Below are 15,905 nucleotides of genomic sequence, written 5' to 3' on the forward strand. Positions count from 1 at the left end.
GGTGCAACCTCCGTGATCCCGAAGAGCTTTCCCACCACGACGATAAGTTCGTCACTAAGTGAAGTGTCTAAGTAGGGCGATACGGGATGTGCCGGCTGATACTCTTCACTCTTAGGACTGGTACTTGGAGGGTAGTAGACGAAGTTGCCATCGACGAATTTCCCCCATTCTCGGTTGAGGAATCTTTCCTCGACTGGCAAACCTATGTCGAAGTCAACAATCCTATAGCTTGGTTTGACCATCATTGTAAACAGCTCACCGGCATACATGACAGCACCTTCTACATGTCATAAGGATAAAAGAAAGAAATATTAGGATACCGGGTGCGGGTATTACACTCGATCACACGTCTAAGGGTAACGGTCTTTATTTTGTTATTCCTCACTCTTTTATTGGGTGACCCACTAGGTCACACGTCTAAGGGTAACGGTCTTCATTTTGTTATTCTGCATTCTTTTACCGGGTGACCCACTCGGTCACACGTCTAAGGGTAACGGTCTTCATTTGGTTTTTCCACACTCTTTTATCGGGTGACCCACTCGGTCACACATCTAAGGGTAACGGTCTTCATTTGGTTATTCCACACTCTTTTATCGGGTGACCCACTCGGTCACACGTCTAAGGGTAACGGTCTTCATTTGGTTATTCCACACTCTTTTATCGGGCCCATTCCGGATGTAAAAAAATACAGTGGTTATATATATAACAGCATAAGGTATCACACAAAGGATCGTGAGATCAATCGACGAACTCAAAATAGTGGGGTCTTAGTAATGGTTGGAAACGTCCCCTACTATGGTGTGTTGAAGGAAGTCGTTGAGTTAAGAGTATTATGGTGATCTGAGAACAATGCTATTTCGAGTTGATTGGGCAGATACACATGGAGGAGTGGTTAAAGAAGACCATGGATTTACACGTGTGAACTTCAGTCATTTAAGCATTCCGGTCAAAATATACTTGATGACCCATTTGTCTTCCCAAAACAAACAGAGCAAGTATTTTATGTGTCAGACCCTTTAAATCAGGGTTAGTGTCTTGTTATAAAAGCTGACCTACGCGATACGTTTGATATTGGTGGTGATGTAGAAGAAGAACATCACCAACATATAGGCATGGGACAAGGGGATGATGGTGTTGATGATCTTAGTATGACAAGAATAGACTTGGAGGGAATACTAGTTGATACTTCTTTTGAAACTGATAAATGATGTACAAAATTTGATTATTTATTATTGGTAAGTATAAATGATTATATTTTTTCCTTAATACATCATTTTTTACTATGTATAATCAAATTTTTTTTTTTAATGCAGCTTTAGATAATGGAGGATAATAGTGCCATACCATTGGAGGGTACTAGTACAATGGGGGCATCATCTTCGAGAAGTATAACTCTTCAATTATATAGTTCTATTTATAATTTATTACTTGATTTCGTTAAAATAATTCAATTTTCTTGTTTTTAATTACTAATTTTATCTAATCATTATCTGTAGAACCTAGGAAGAAAAGAGGGCCAAGTAAAGCTAAGAAAACAATGGATATTCCTATTGGACAAAAGGTGATCCTACGAGTAAATAATTTGGATCAACTGATTGGTGATGAGTCTGGACCATTCAGTACTTATTTGGGCACTCTGGTTAGGGGTGGCAAACTATTGCCGGTTGATTATGAAGATTGGCGATATGTTCCAGACAATTACAAGGAACATGTTTTGAATCAGGTCAAGGTAAGGTTTTGTCATATTAATAATTTAAACAGTGTATGTTGGTTTCCGTTGTAGGTGTTTCATGTCTAACATTTCTCCAATTTCTTGTAGGTAAAATATGAAATTCCATCAGACACTATTAAATCAGTGAAATAAAAAATGGGAGAAATGTGGCGTGCCTTCAAGCGTGATTTGAAGAAACAGGCACAGGAGAAATATGAGTCTATTGATAATTCCCATTGCGATGGTAAAGTTTCTGAAGAACAATGGTTGAAACTTGTAGCCATATGGAACTCAGACAAGAAAAAGGTAATATTTTCTTCTTATCATGTCAACTTGATATTTTAATGTAATTTTGACCCGACATGTTTTAATGATGTTGTTCTAATATGGTAGGCCATTAGTGAGAAAAATAAAGAGAATAGAAAACAACAGACTATGAGTCATTGTTGTAGGAGGAAGAGTTTTGCTCGTGTTAGAGAACAGTTGGTACGTTTTTATGCACAAGTACAAATATTAGAAAATGTATATTCAAAACTCTTACATTCTGGTTTTGATCTAATACTCATCTATGTTTGTTCAGAAGAACGAGCATCCTGAGAAGTTATCACCAACCAGGGTGGATGTGTTTCTCTACACCCATACAAAGAGAAATGGAGATCCGGTAGATGATGAATCCAGTAGAGTTATGGTAAGTATTGTAGTGTTACATCTTGAATACCTACATTGTAAACACTTGTACGTTTGTTAACTTGGTTTCCACATTGATTTGTAGGAAACAATTAAAAGCAAAAGAAATGAGATGCCTCCAGAGCTAAGAGAAAATCTGGATGCAATGGGTGAAATATTTATTGAGGAAATGGGCCCGGAACATGACGGGCGGGTCCGTGGTTATGGGCATGGCGTAAGTCCAAAGGATTTGTCACTTACAAAAATCAACCTTAAGGTCAAACGCCAGCAAAAAGACTCCTATAATCAAATGAAGGGAGAGTTGACTCAACAAATGACTCAACAATTGGCAGAACAAGAAAGTAGACACAAGGTAGAGAATGCATTACTGCATGATTCTATAAGAGCACTGCTGGAGGAGTAAGCAAAGATTAATGCTGAATTGGAAAAATTCAGACAACACTCGAAAAACGGCAGCTCATCACAGAGTTCGGTGCGATTGGGTAAGTTAGAAATAGATGATGACTTTGGTATGTTAATTTTATTATAACTTATATACAACTAATTGATACCTATCCACCAGGTGATAATGAATGAGGACATTGCATGAGTTGCCTCCTGATTTGGTATGATTTCTATTTCAATTTTGTATTTCAGATTTACTTATTGTGAAACTAATTCACGGATTGGGTTTAAAATGTCAAATATGGGTATCACAGAGGAGTGTCAAATACATCTGATTTTCCTATTCCAAATAGTAGTTTGAGTTCCAAGTCATTATAGGATTAGTAGACAGTCAGCTAATAAAATTTTTATATACATGTAGTAATGTATGGCCTTACACGAAATTATGAGTAATAATATTGAAGTTTTCTTCAAGAATTTCTTATGTGAATTCATGGTGTGCTTAAATGGATTTCTTGTAGTGCTAAGGTGGAAACCTTAGTGGAAGAGTGGATTATTTTCACAGGTTAAGTGGATTCCTGCCCTATTCTATACCTTCTATCTTCTAGTTATTATTAGCTCAATTTTCAGGTTAATGTTCTACTGTTTTGTGAAACCAGTGGCACCTTCGTTTCTATCTAGTTTCAGGTTATGTTCTCCTTGAAACGACTACAGGAATCTGTTCTGTTTTTCTTCAATTTTGACATTCTAGTTCCTGAATACTAGTTATCTGAAATAGTGTTCTAATCTGTTGGGTTTGAGCTGCTGAAACTTCAGCTCCTGTACTGCTATTTAGTCATCCTAATGGTCCTAGGACACGTGCATGCAAACACGTATAGCCATTGGATTTCTGTGAAACTTTGCTAGTCTATTCTGCTGCTCAGATAGACCACTTGAACAGGGTATTAGGTTGATCTGAACTCTCTCTTTTGAGTTACCAAATTGTCTCCCTAAATTGTTTATTCTCTGTATTGATGATCCTATTCTGCATGACAGTTCTAGAATCTCTGTTTTAGAATTGTACTTGCATTAACTTATCTATGGGTGCTTATGCATTGGGGGGTGGTCTTAGAGAGATTTATTGGAAGATGAGTGTGTAAGGGGTTTACAAAAATTCAGTCATTCAAGACACTGAAAAGAGGATGGACCTTGGTGCAGCGGTAAGGTTGCTCTATTTTGACCAAGTGGTCGAGTCTTTGGAAACAGCCTCTCTGCGAAGGCGGGGGGTAAGGCTGCGTACATTTTGACCCTCCCTAGACCCCGCAGTGGCGGGAGCTTCGTGCACTGGGTTACGCCCCTCATGACACTGAAAACAGTCCATCAGATGGTGCATGCAAGTGTAAATCCATAGTAAAATATTTCCTCAGAAAACAACTAAAGGTGAGAACTGATACCTCGTCTCTTTTCGCTTTAGCTGGCGGCATGATTTACCCAAATTTCTTCTTGAAGAAGATCCACCACTAGAAATGAAACTGCTCCGCTTCCTCCTGGCCTGACCCATGTCCTCCGATTTGAGAGAAGTTGGACTATCTGGGCAGCTTTTCCAAGATAAGCTTCTTCCAGATTCAGGAGAACCTCTCTGCTCCAAACCAGATAACTCCACCAATTTGATCATCCTTGCTTTCGAAATCATGGAGCTTTCCAGTTTATTTGGAGATTCAGTACCCTCCTTAGATTCACAGAGGATACCTTCTTGGTCAGAGTTTGAATCAAATGTCTCAGAGAAGTCACTGAACCCATGCTTTTCTAAAACTGCAAGAATCTCAGCAGTTGCTATCTCAGCTTTCTTTCTTTGAAGAGTCACCGCTTTTAGTTGTTCCTTCAGCTCCACCACCTATGTTGAGTCTCAAAGAAAAAATAAAAAAGAAAGTATATTATTTGAGGAATCAAAACTGACTGCTAAGGGACTCTAATCTTAAAATTGTAAGAAGTTTACTACTAACAGAAAACAACACATAAAAAATTTAACTAGACTAACTGAGAATCTCCTTTTATAAAGAAAGAGGTCAGAGAATGTGCAAAATGAATCGGTTCCCAACATCAGATCAAAAGAGAAAAGCTTCACACAAGAAGAAAGTTCAATGAAACAAACCCTTTTAGCCAATTTATCAGCTCTTTATGTTGCAATTTTTGATACAGATCTTTCAGATTGCAACAGAGATCGAAGAAAAACAATTGTCATTCTACTAGAGTCCTCCATTTCAGTTTTTTTCCTAAAGAGAGAAATAAATAACTTAGTTTCCCTTCAAGACAAAAAAAAAATTGCTTAACTATTATTCTCATAATTTGATGAACCCCATGACAGCTTCCCATAAAGCCACTAAGGCAACCCAACCTATGATTTGTTGGACAGGATACAGCTATAAATTTTTGGACATTGTTGTGCATCTCTTGTGCATAAAGTTGGCTCAACATAATACTACATTGATGTTTCCTTTCAATCTTAATTTTCTTTTGGTAGCTTTTTTTTTTTTTTGTTGTTGTTACTTTGGCTTGCATTACACACACACGTGCTTGCATCTTACCCTAGGTTTGGGGTAACACAATGTCCCAATCTTAGTCTATACAGGTGCATGCTAGGAAGAACATCTAAGGAACCTGAGCAACTTTACAGTTTTTTTTTTCCTTGACAGTATATTTTTTCTGGACTTCATAATACAGGTTTTCCAATTTCCAAGATTGATTGAATGGTGTACACTGTATATACATACTCTTCACACTACTGTTCTGTTGAAGTAGTTGGGTTTTCAAAACTATCATCTGATCTATTGTATACACTACAAAGAACTGCTGCCATGGCTGGAATCATCATTAATTAGAGCATCTCTGGGGATGGAAACTATATATGCCTTCATCACCTTAAAAAGCTTAATAAATAAATGCTCTCTCTTTCTTTCTATGTGTATGTTACATAAGAAAATTGCAGCAAGCCTCAACTAGTTGGGAATAACAGCAAAATAATGATTGGGGCTTGGTGATGGCAGTGTGAATGGACTAGTTGATTGTCCAAAGGTTTGATTGCCCATCTGAATGGCCAAAATAAAACCAATATGCATAATTATTTCATAATATATGAAAATAGCAGCAAGCCTTAACTAGTTGTGTTAATTATTTCATAATATATAACACAACTTGTGTGTGATGATAGTTAAGGCCAGGACTTTTAATGATTCTTGAGGTCAATCAAGTATATTTTTTCTGATAGTATTTTTAACTTCAATTATATATATATAGATCTTTGTAATATTTGTTCTATTGTGCTAACTTATTCAAATTACTAATGCTTCTCTTTATGGTAGGTGTTCTTGGACCAAAGGAGAGGGAAAGCTAAACAAGAAGATTTAGTTAACCATGTTTTATTTTTCCATTTAGATAAGGTCTTTTGCTGGATCAAGTATACTCTCTGTTCTTATTAGTTTAATCAATTTTTATTTGTGTGGAGAGTCCAAACTTACAAGAACTCAAAGGATTAAATGGTTATTTGTTTTTGTTTGAGAATTGAGTAAGAGAAATGATGTTTATAACAAATGTGGGAGTGGATGTGAGATATGCAATGAATGATTTGAATGTGATTTGATGGTAAATGTAATTACAGGTATTGAAAATGAGAAATGCAAAAGCTAAATTAAAAAAAATAAAATGAGTCTTAATATTAGCATAAAACCGCAGGTATATATAACAACTCATTTAGTATTACCGCAGTATATAAAATCGTGGTATAAATAAATAAATTTATAAAAATATATAAAAAATAAAGTTGGGGAGGAAAATCTAATATACTACGGTTATATAAATCGTGGTTAGATGTATCATTACCTCTATACCCGCGGTTATAGAAAACCTATTACCGCGGCTAAAAACACAATCATGGTAGATGTAAAACCGTGGCTAAAAATAAAATACACACGCGGATACAAAAACCACGGGGATAGTCCACTTTTCAAATACGACACTACTTTTGGCCGTGGTTGAGCCATAGTTTTAAAACCGTGGTTAATAACCTTTTACCATGGTTTTTAGATCAATTGCACGGAAAAAACCGCGGCTAAAAAACACATATTTTGTAGTGCGGTGACCCTCTCATTCACACGTCTAAGGGTAACGGTCTTCTTTTGGTTTTTCCACACCCTTTAATCGGGTGACCCGTCTAAGGGTAACGATCTTCATTTGGTTTTTCCACTCTTTTATCGGGTAACCCACTTGGTCACACATCTAAGGGTACCGGTCTTCATTTAGTTTTTCCAAACTCTTTTATCGGGTGACCCACTCGGTCACATGTATAAGGGCATCAGTGTTCATTTGGTTTTTCCAGACTCTTTTATCGGGTGACCCACTTGCTCACACGTCTAAGGGTAACAGTCTTCATTTGGTTTTTCCACACTCTTTTATCGGGTGACCCACTCGGTCACATGTCTAAGGGTAACGGTCTTCATTTGGTTTTTCCATACTCTTTTATCTGGTGACCCACTCGGTCACACGTCTAAGGGTAACGGTCTTCATTTGGTTTTTCAACACGCTTTTATCGGGTGACCCACTCGGTCATACGTCTAAGGGTAACAGTCTTCATTTTGTTATCTTCTGTCAAGTGACCTTCCGGTCCTGAGAGTAACAGGGGACCCGAATGGTTAGAAATCAAAGACTTTGATAGTCAGGATTCTCTTGTTAAATTTTGAGGAATTATCCGTTAAATCTTAAAATGTGTAATGATGAGATAGCATCGCGATCATGAGAGTAATGATGCCGTGCATTGAGACCATGTGCGTAACGATGAGGTGGTATCGCGATCGTGTGCGTACCGATGAGATGGCATCACGACCATGTGAGTAACGGTGTGATGGCATCGCAACCGTGTGCGTAACAATGAGATGGTATCGCGACCATGTGCGTAATGGTGTGATGCATCGCGACCGTGTGCGTAACGATAAGATGGTAATGAGACCATGTGCATAACGGTGTGATGGCATCGTGACCATGTGCGTAATGATGAGCTAGTATTGCGACCATGTGCGTGACAGCGTGCTGGCATCGCGACCGTGTGTTGTATTGGGTAACAATGAGATGGCATAATGACCCCTCCCCCTCTTTTTTTTTTTTTCTCACGGTGCCGTGGCTCCAGCCATCTTTGCCTATTTATAGGTGGGGTCCCCCTTTATATTCCTCACCTGGTTTTGTTCCCAGACTCTGCCCTTTTTTTTCTATTTTACGACTTTTGAGTGAGATGACCTTTCGCATGAGTCCTTCTCAGTCTTCACACTGTCCTCTATTGGGTACGATCGATGCGGATGATCGGGCAAGCTGGTACCCATTTGGGGCGATGATTGGGCGGGCTGGTACCCATTTGGGCACAGTCGCAGGAGGTAAGCGTACTTGCCTTATCTTTTACGTTGATTAATGCCATCGTAGGATTTATTTATTAATTACTGTCATGATCGCCTTAGGGCTCGTGAATCGAGGTAGGGGCCCAATACACTAATTTAGGCGTTTTGGTACGCAAATCAGGGCGACCCCCTAAAATACCAACTTAGGCATTTTTAGGTACGCAAATCTGAGCAAGGCCATCAGATACCAAATCGGTTTTCTTTTGACATGTAGATCGAGGCAAGGCCTTAAAACATCGACTTAGGCATTTTTTAGGTGCGTACATCGAGATAGAGCTGTCAGATGCCAAACTGGTTATTTTTTGTTGCGCAAAACGAGACTAAGCCATTAGACACCGACTTAGGCATTTTCAGGCATGCAAATCGAGACAAAGCTGTCAGATACCAAATCGATTATCTTTTGGCACGTAGATCGAGCGAGGCCCTAAAACACAGACTTAGGCATCTTTAGGCACATAAATCGAGACAAGACCGTTAGATACCAAACCGATCATCTTTCGGCATGTAGATCGAGGCGAGGCCCAAGACACCAACCTAGGCGCTTTGAGACAAACCCGTTAGATACCAAACCGGTTATCTTTCGGCATGTAAATCGAGGGGAAGCCCCAAAATATCGACTAAGGTACTTTTAGGCACGTAAATCGAGATAAAGCCGTCAGATACTAAATTGGTTATCTTTTGGCACATAAATCGAGGCGAGACCCTAAAATACAGACCTAGGCACTTTTAGGCATGTAAATCGAGACAAAATTGTCAGATATCAAACTGGTTATCTTTCAATACACAAATCGAGGTGGAGCCTTAAAATACCGACCTAGACATTTTTAGGCACGTAAATCGGGACAAGGCCGTCAAATACCCAATCAGTTATCTTTTAGCGTGTGTATCAAGGCGGAGTCCTAAAATACCGACCTAGGAATTTTTAGGCATGACAATCGAGACAAAGCCGTCAGTCACCAAACCGGTTATCTTTCAGTGTGTAAATCGAGGCGAAGCCATCAGACACCAAATCAGATATCTTTTGGCATGCAAATCGTGACGGAGCCCTAAAATACCGACCTAGGCACTTTTAGGCATGTAAATTGAGACAAAGTCGTCAAATACCAAATTGATCATCTTCGGCACGTAAATTGAGGCGAGGCCGTCAGACACCAAACCAGATATCTTTTGGCATGCAAATCAAGGCGGAGCCCTAAAATATCAACCTAGGTGTTTTAGGCATGTAAATTGAGGCAAAGTCATCAGACGCCAAACCAGTCATCTTTTGGCTCGCAAGTCTAGGTAAAGTCATCGAATACCAAATCGGGTATTTTTTAATGCGCAAATCAAGGTGAGGCCCTAAAATACTGACTTAAGCAATTTTGAGCATGCAAATCAAGATAAAGTCGTTAGACACTAAATTGAGCATCTTTTGGTGCGTAAATTGAGGTGAAACCCTAAAACACCAACTTAGGCATTTTAGGCACGCAAATCAAGATAAGGCCGTCGGATACCAAATCTGGCATCTTTTGGCACACATATCGAGGTAAAACCTTAAAACATTGACTTAGGCATTTCTAGGCATGCAAATCTAGGTAAAGCCGTCAGATGCCAAACTGTTTATCTTTTTTTATAAAAATCGAGGCAAGAGAGATCTAACTTAGGCATCAGAGAGTCCTAGGCCGGAACCACACCGGTTCTCCTTTGTCACCCTAGGGTCTTTTGCAGGTTATGGCACTCGAAGGACCACTGGGCGATTTCTTGATGCAACATTACCATTAAATAGAAGGTTCATTTAGTAGGCAAAGAAGCTCCATGATTTGGCTGATTATTAAATGGATTCCAACCAAATCCAAATGAGTCTAGGCTTGGTTTGATGGGGTTTAGCTTACTTACAAGGAGTTTAGCTTAGGATAGAAAAGGGGATAAGCTTCCAAGCTTGAAATGGGCTGCAACTCCTCTTCTCCACGAGCTTCTAGCTCCAAGCTTGAATCTCCAATAGATTGAGTTGAGGTTTGCACTCTAGAGGGGCTCCAATGGAGGTTGGGGCTCCTCCTTCTCTTCCTTCTTCTTTCTTCCTTCTTCCCCAGACTCCCACGTTTTCTCTCCTCTCATAGATGTTAGAAATGAGAGAATGAGAAGAAGAATAGGGTTTTGGGGTTGTTTAGCTAAGAGTCCTAAGGTGTGTTTGGTTGGGGAATGTTTTAAGGTCCAAAATGGGTTCTAAGTAGTTGGGATCTTAAATAGGACTTAAGGTTCCCATCTTAAGGTTTAGATAAGTACATTAGGTCATAAATGAGTTAAGTTAACTCAGGATGAAGCCCCAAGCTAGAGCCCAAAAGATCAAAGCAATACCAATTGGATCTGGGCTGTTTTTAGCCCTTGCTGAGGCACCAACGGAGGCTCCTGTCGCTTCCTCTGCAGCTTCCTCTGCTAAGGGCATTTTGGACAGGTTAGGACTCCAAATGGGGTGGGGTATTCACGGGGGTATTTATACATGTAAGAGGGGTCTTAATGGGTATAAATGGATAATAATAATAAAAATAAAAATATATTAAAGAGCTTGCATGAAGGGAAATTATATCATGTAGTTTAAAGGATTTAAATAAAGGGATAAGAGATTCAATCATCCAATTAAGTAGATAATCATCTTACCTTCAACACTCAAGGCATAGATCCAAATGTGTAGTCTAATGCTCGTGGGTTTGACCTACAAGTTATTAGCTGGAGTATGGATGTAACATTCCCCACACCTTATAAGAATTTCATCATCGAAATTAACTTACCTTCTAGGTTGAAGAATTGAAGGAACTTTGTTCGCATTTCTAGCTTAGGCTCCCAGGAAGCCTTTTTGTCAGAGTGATTATTCCACTCCACCTTCATATAAGAGTCCGGGATGTACTTTCGCAACATCGATACGTGGAAAACATCATGGACTCCTGCCAATGATGGATAATGTCAACATGTATGTTATATGCCCGATGTGTGCCAAATCCTCATATGGTCCAAAGAATCTCGGGCTCAACTTTCCATGGCACACACACACATGAGGAGTTGTCATTACTTCCAATTGACCTCTTGACTGTAACATCTCACAAATCACTGGTGTGAATAGTCACCGGAGGCAACATCCACTATGAAAGTTCAAATTAGCCCTAAATTTTGGGCATGGATGTAACACATTATCTAGATGAGGAGCAACACTTGAGGCTCTCCAAGGTAGTGTACCTTGATGTTTTTATTTATGTATTGATTTTCTTTTACTTGATATACATGGGATGCGAAAGAACACCTGAATCGATCTCTTCTAGAGGAGGAGCAACACTTGAGGTTCTCCAAGGTAGAGAATCTTGATGTTTTTATCTATGTATTGATTTTCTTTTAGTTGATATACATGGGATGCAAAAGAACACCTGAATCGATCTCTTTCCACTGCGCATTCGGGTATGGGATGATTTCCTCTTTTCATGGGATGGAAAGAGAGGTTCTCATTCTCTTCTTGTTTTTACCCTAATTCTTATGGGATACAAAAAGAGATGGGTTTGATAAATTTTTATCGTACCATAAATTTCCTATGATTGATTACCCATGGCAACCATGGAGATGATCCCATGATTACCTAACAGATTATTGTGATGGTATTTTTCAAAGTTACAGAAATGGCAAATAGGAGTATTAGTTTTCAACTGTATATATATATATTTATTACATTGCATTGTCATTGAAGTATTCACTACTCCCATATGGATTTCTCAGTTGATTACAGTGCAGTTGGCAGTGTCTTGCCTTCTAAAAATGCATTGAACAACACAAGTGATCTCTCTGGTTGTGAGCACGGAACTTCATGAGAAGCTCCTCTAATGGTGGCAAAGGATAGGATATCACCATAAACTTGTGTCCATCCGCCAACCTGAAAAAAAGCCAGCAAAATTCTTTAGAAAGGAACCTATAAATCTTTAAAAAACAGGCGTATATTAATCAGATTTGTAAGAAGAATAATTGGAACAAATGAAAAATGTTTCAAATGGACTCTTTCCCTCTCATCATAGCAAATTCTTTAGATCAGGTTTATATATATATTCACCTTCAGAATCTAGCCATAATTCACTGGACATTACAAGTTCAAATCCTTTGGTTTTGACTATATATTAGTTTTGAGTAAATTTCTTCCTTCAATAAAATTTTTGTATGATTTTATAAGAAAGAAATTAAATGAAACACATGACAAAATTGGAGAATCATTGAAGGTAATTAGATGTATACCCAAACACTAACCTGCTTCTGTGCAAACCAAACCCTATACGTCACAGTTGTGTTCAGTCCCAATTCCTTTGCTAATCCATGGACCAATGTCCGACTCCCAGTCAATGGTATAATAGAATCTTGATCTCCACTGGAAAGAGGTTAATACAGAATAAACTCCAAACAATCCTTCATTTAGATCATCAAATGAAATTATGAATAAGATCAAAGCTGTGTTTGATTAGTAGTTAAAACATATCGATCATTATAGAAGAGTGATCATAAGGAGTGTTTCTACATGTACTTCCAAGAGATATTTTAGATTGTCTTCTGGCATACAAACATGTTCACTTTCAAAAAAAAATTGATTCACCTCATTCTAGTTAAACTAAATGCGATCGAACTGGTGTTGAAACCAAATGTGACACTTGAAATATATGAAATAAATTCATTGTATCTTGGCTTAAGAATTTACCTGTAAACCATGACCCTAATCCCAGATTGGATAAGTGAGCACAGGATAGGAACTGTTGGTATCTCTAAGTTCAGCAGCTTATAGTGGATTACTCTAGAAACAACATATTTTAGAAAAATTAGTTGCAAGAATTAAATTGAAGAAAGCATCAAATCTGAAGAAAAATCAAACTAAAATCAGACTGGAAAAGGAAAATTGATAATCAAAAGGGTCAATATGACTACATTAAATTTTCAGTTTGGTATTTAAACTGCATTCTCACATTTCCAAATCCACAAAGATAACTTGGAATGTTCTATTATGGAAGAGTGAGAAGATACATACTTACTACATATACTCCAATTGGTGACACCCACAAGACGAGCGTGGAGAGCCTTCTGTACATGTTTCCAGTTTAAATAAATATATGTTTCATCTCGTACACAGACATCTATTTTATGTTCATATTGCTGCTACATCAAATACCGAGTCAAACAATGAACGAAACAGGGATAAAAAGACTCAAATATATGATTAAAGAAGAAAAATTTATAGGTAACCTCACCGGGCGAGTGAGAGCCTTTGATTGTGCTTGAAGGGATAACAGACAGACATCAAGTGTGACATCATACTGATCAACATATTTGCTGACTTCTCTGCTGACCTGATCCATCACTCCCACACAAACAGAGGAAACAGAGAATCTGAAAGATTCACTCACGTAGCGAGTGAAGTTACAAACTGAAGTGAACGCGACATATGTTGAATCTGTAATCAAACCATGAGACCAAAGAAACATAGCCCTTGAATTGAAGTCAGTTGTGAACTCCAAAAGAGGATTTCCAAGCTGAAATAGAGAAAACCTGGCCATTCAGCTCAAGATATCATGTGGGAAAAAAAAGCGAAAAACAATGATGGGGTTGACTGTGCAAGTAATTATCCAAGCTGCTTGTTTAGAGTATTTATACGACTCACAGCGATGCCTTTGAGATTGAATTGCTTGTCCTTGTTGGACTGAACAATGACCAGCGCAAGTTGTGGGACATAATGACCTGTTAATAGTAATAAATGTAGTATGTTAACTCCATTATTCCTTGGTTTGATTACAAGAAGAGTGGGTAGTTTAGTAGTACCAGCATAGCTTTCTCCAGCGATGAAGAAACCTCTGTTCTTATATTCTGGAAACTTGGCAAACCACCGTTGCAGGAACACAAAATTATCTCTGGCTTAAGAACAAAAAGAGAAGCAGTGTGTTAGAAGCATTGAGAAACATAGAAGCACCATATAACAGCAGAATTTTAGCTGAATCTTCTATTGTTGATACTCTCTTTTTAAAATATGAACAGAAATGATAATGGCATGCCTTTTAGCCTGACAAAAATTCAAAAACTGATTAGATTTTGCCTGGATTGGCAGGCTATGGCAAATTCAAAAACTTGGAAGTGATTTAAAGACTTCAGAAGATGAAACATACCAGTCATATCATCATCCACGACTTTATAGTAGGAGGAATTAGCAGAATAAGAGAAACCTACCCCTGCTGGTGTCTCTAAGTATAACATGTTTGCTTCTGTAAAGGAGAATTTGATGAAGTAATCAGTTATTTAGCTTGATCCTTAGACTTCCTATCAACTAACCCTTGAGAGATCCAAAATGAAAGAAGGAAGAAGGAACTTCCTTTCTTTTTTTAAATATGGAAATGGGAACTTTCATTTGTTACCTTTGTTCCAGCTATACTCATTTCTGACTAATATGTCTCCACTTGGTCTAAAGGGTCCATGTTCAGAGAATGCCCCTGCTCCAATTGATGAACAACCTGGCCCTAAAAGAAAATGACAAAAAAATGACAAAAAAAGAAAACATTTAGAAAACCATGGTTTGAAACTTCAAATTTTCAAATCCTTGACACTCAGATGATCAAGTGAAGAATGAAGGTGCATTATACCTCCATTTAACCAAAGAACAAGAGGCTTAGAAGCTGGTTCTAAGTCTGACTCAACAAGGTAGTAAAACAGAGCTCTGTCTTGCTTTTCATCCACAGTGATGTATCCTGAGAATTGCTGGAAATTAACCTTTGGTTGCCCAGGCAACTCAATGATTTTTACAGCCTCTGAAGGAGTTTCTTGGTTCTCAGATGATGAAGATATTTGAATTAAAACTGCAACAACTGCTGCAATAGCCACCCATGAAAGAAAATTCCTGATTTCAGGCTTTCAGTACTTGGAAGGAGAGATGGAGAAGAGGAAGGCTGTATTATTTTTTCGTCATTTTTCATGTTTTAAGGATTTTGGGTTCGTAAGTTGAAATGAACATTGGTGGAGTCCAGTGATCATTGTTTAGCCACTACATGTGTGTTGACCTTAAACCTGTCCGGTTAATAGTAGATATGGCCACAAAATCAGTCTTAGACCGTTGGAATATTTCCTCAAATGCATTCACCAGATAAGCCATAATAGACTTATCACGTGCCCATGGAAACCAAACCAAACCAACGTCCCAAAGTCATGAACATGCTTTAGTATAGTCTTAGGCTCAGACTACACAGTTTCATGGGGTCTAATGGCTACCATAATAAGGAATCTTTCAAAGTGGGTGTAATTAAAAAAAAATTAATATAAAAATAGAACATATTGAAGTTATAATAAACATGTCAAAAAAATGTTATAATAATAAGAAGGCCAAAAGCTTCGTGCACCGCAGTGCATCCTTGCACGGTCCTATGTGTTATTGGTGAAGCCTGATTTTTGGTCTAGAATGTGCGGTTGAGATCTTTAGAGGGCCATTTCGGCCTTGAAACAATCTCGGATTGCCGAAAAATGGTGTACATCCATGCCAGAGGCTGGTAGTTGTGTTGGGCTCGTCGAGATCTTTGAAATAGTATATTTTGGGATATACGTTATGATTTGGTCCGATCCTATTCGGTTTGGCAATTTCTGGTTCCAAGGGTATTCTTGTATTTCTTCGGGTTAGGGCTTCTCTATATAATGTTCTTATCTCTGAGAGGAATGTAAGAGAGGTTTTGTAACATTTC

At 38.3% G+C, this 15,905-nt stretch overlaps 1 protein-coding gene across 1 annotated transcript; it reads right to left on the reverse strand.

The window, feature by feature from the left end:
- Window positions 1–4,184: 4,184 nt before the first annotated feature.
- LOC122655383 (serine carboxypeptidase-like 45) lies at window positions 4,185–15,325 on the reverse strand. The gene is made up of 11 exons (XM_043849582.1): window positions 15,234–15,325; window positions 14,820–15,073; window positions 14,595–14,696; window positions 14,349–14,444; window positions 14,008–14,100; window positions 13,850–13,926; window positions 13,440–13,721; window positions 13,220–13,344; window positions 12,896–12,988; window positions 12,454–12,571; window positions 4,185–4,655 (listed from the first exon to the last, which is right to left on the reverse strand). Exons 1-11 carry the CDS (start codon window positions 15,323–15,325, stop codon window positions 4,185–4,187), a joined length of 1,803 nt encoding a protein of 600 aa, XP_043705517.1.
- Window positions 15,326–15,905: the final 580 nt, after the last annotated feature.

Source organism: Telopea speciosissima, chromosome 3 (assembly GCF_018873765.1).
Source record: "Telopea speciosissima isolate NSW1024214 ecotype Mountain lineage chromosome 3, Tspe_v1, whole genome shotgun sequence".
Taxonomy (NCBI): domain Eukaryota; kingdom Viridiplantae; phylum Streptophyta; class Magnoliopsida; order Proteales; family Proteaceae; genus Telopea; species Telopea speciosissima.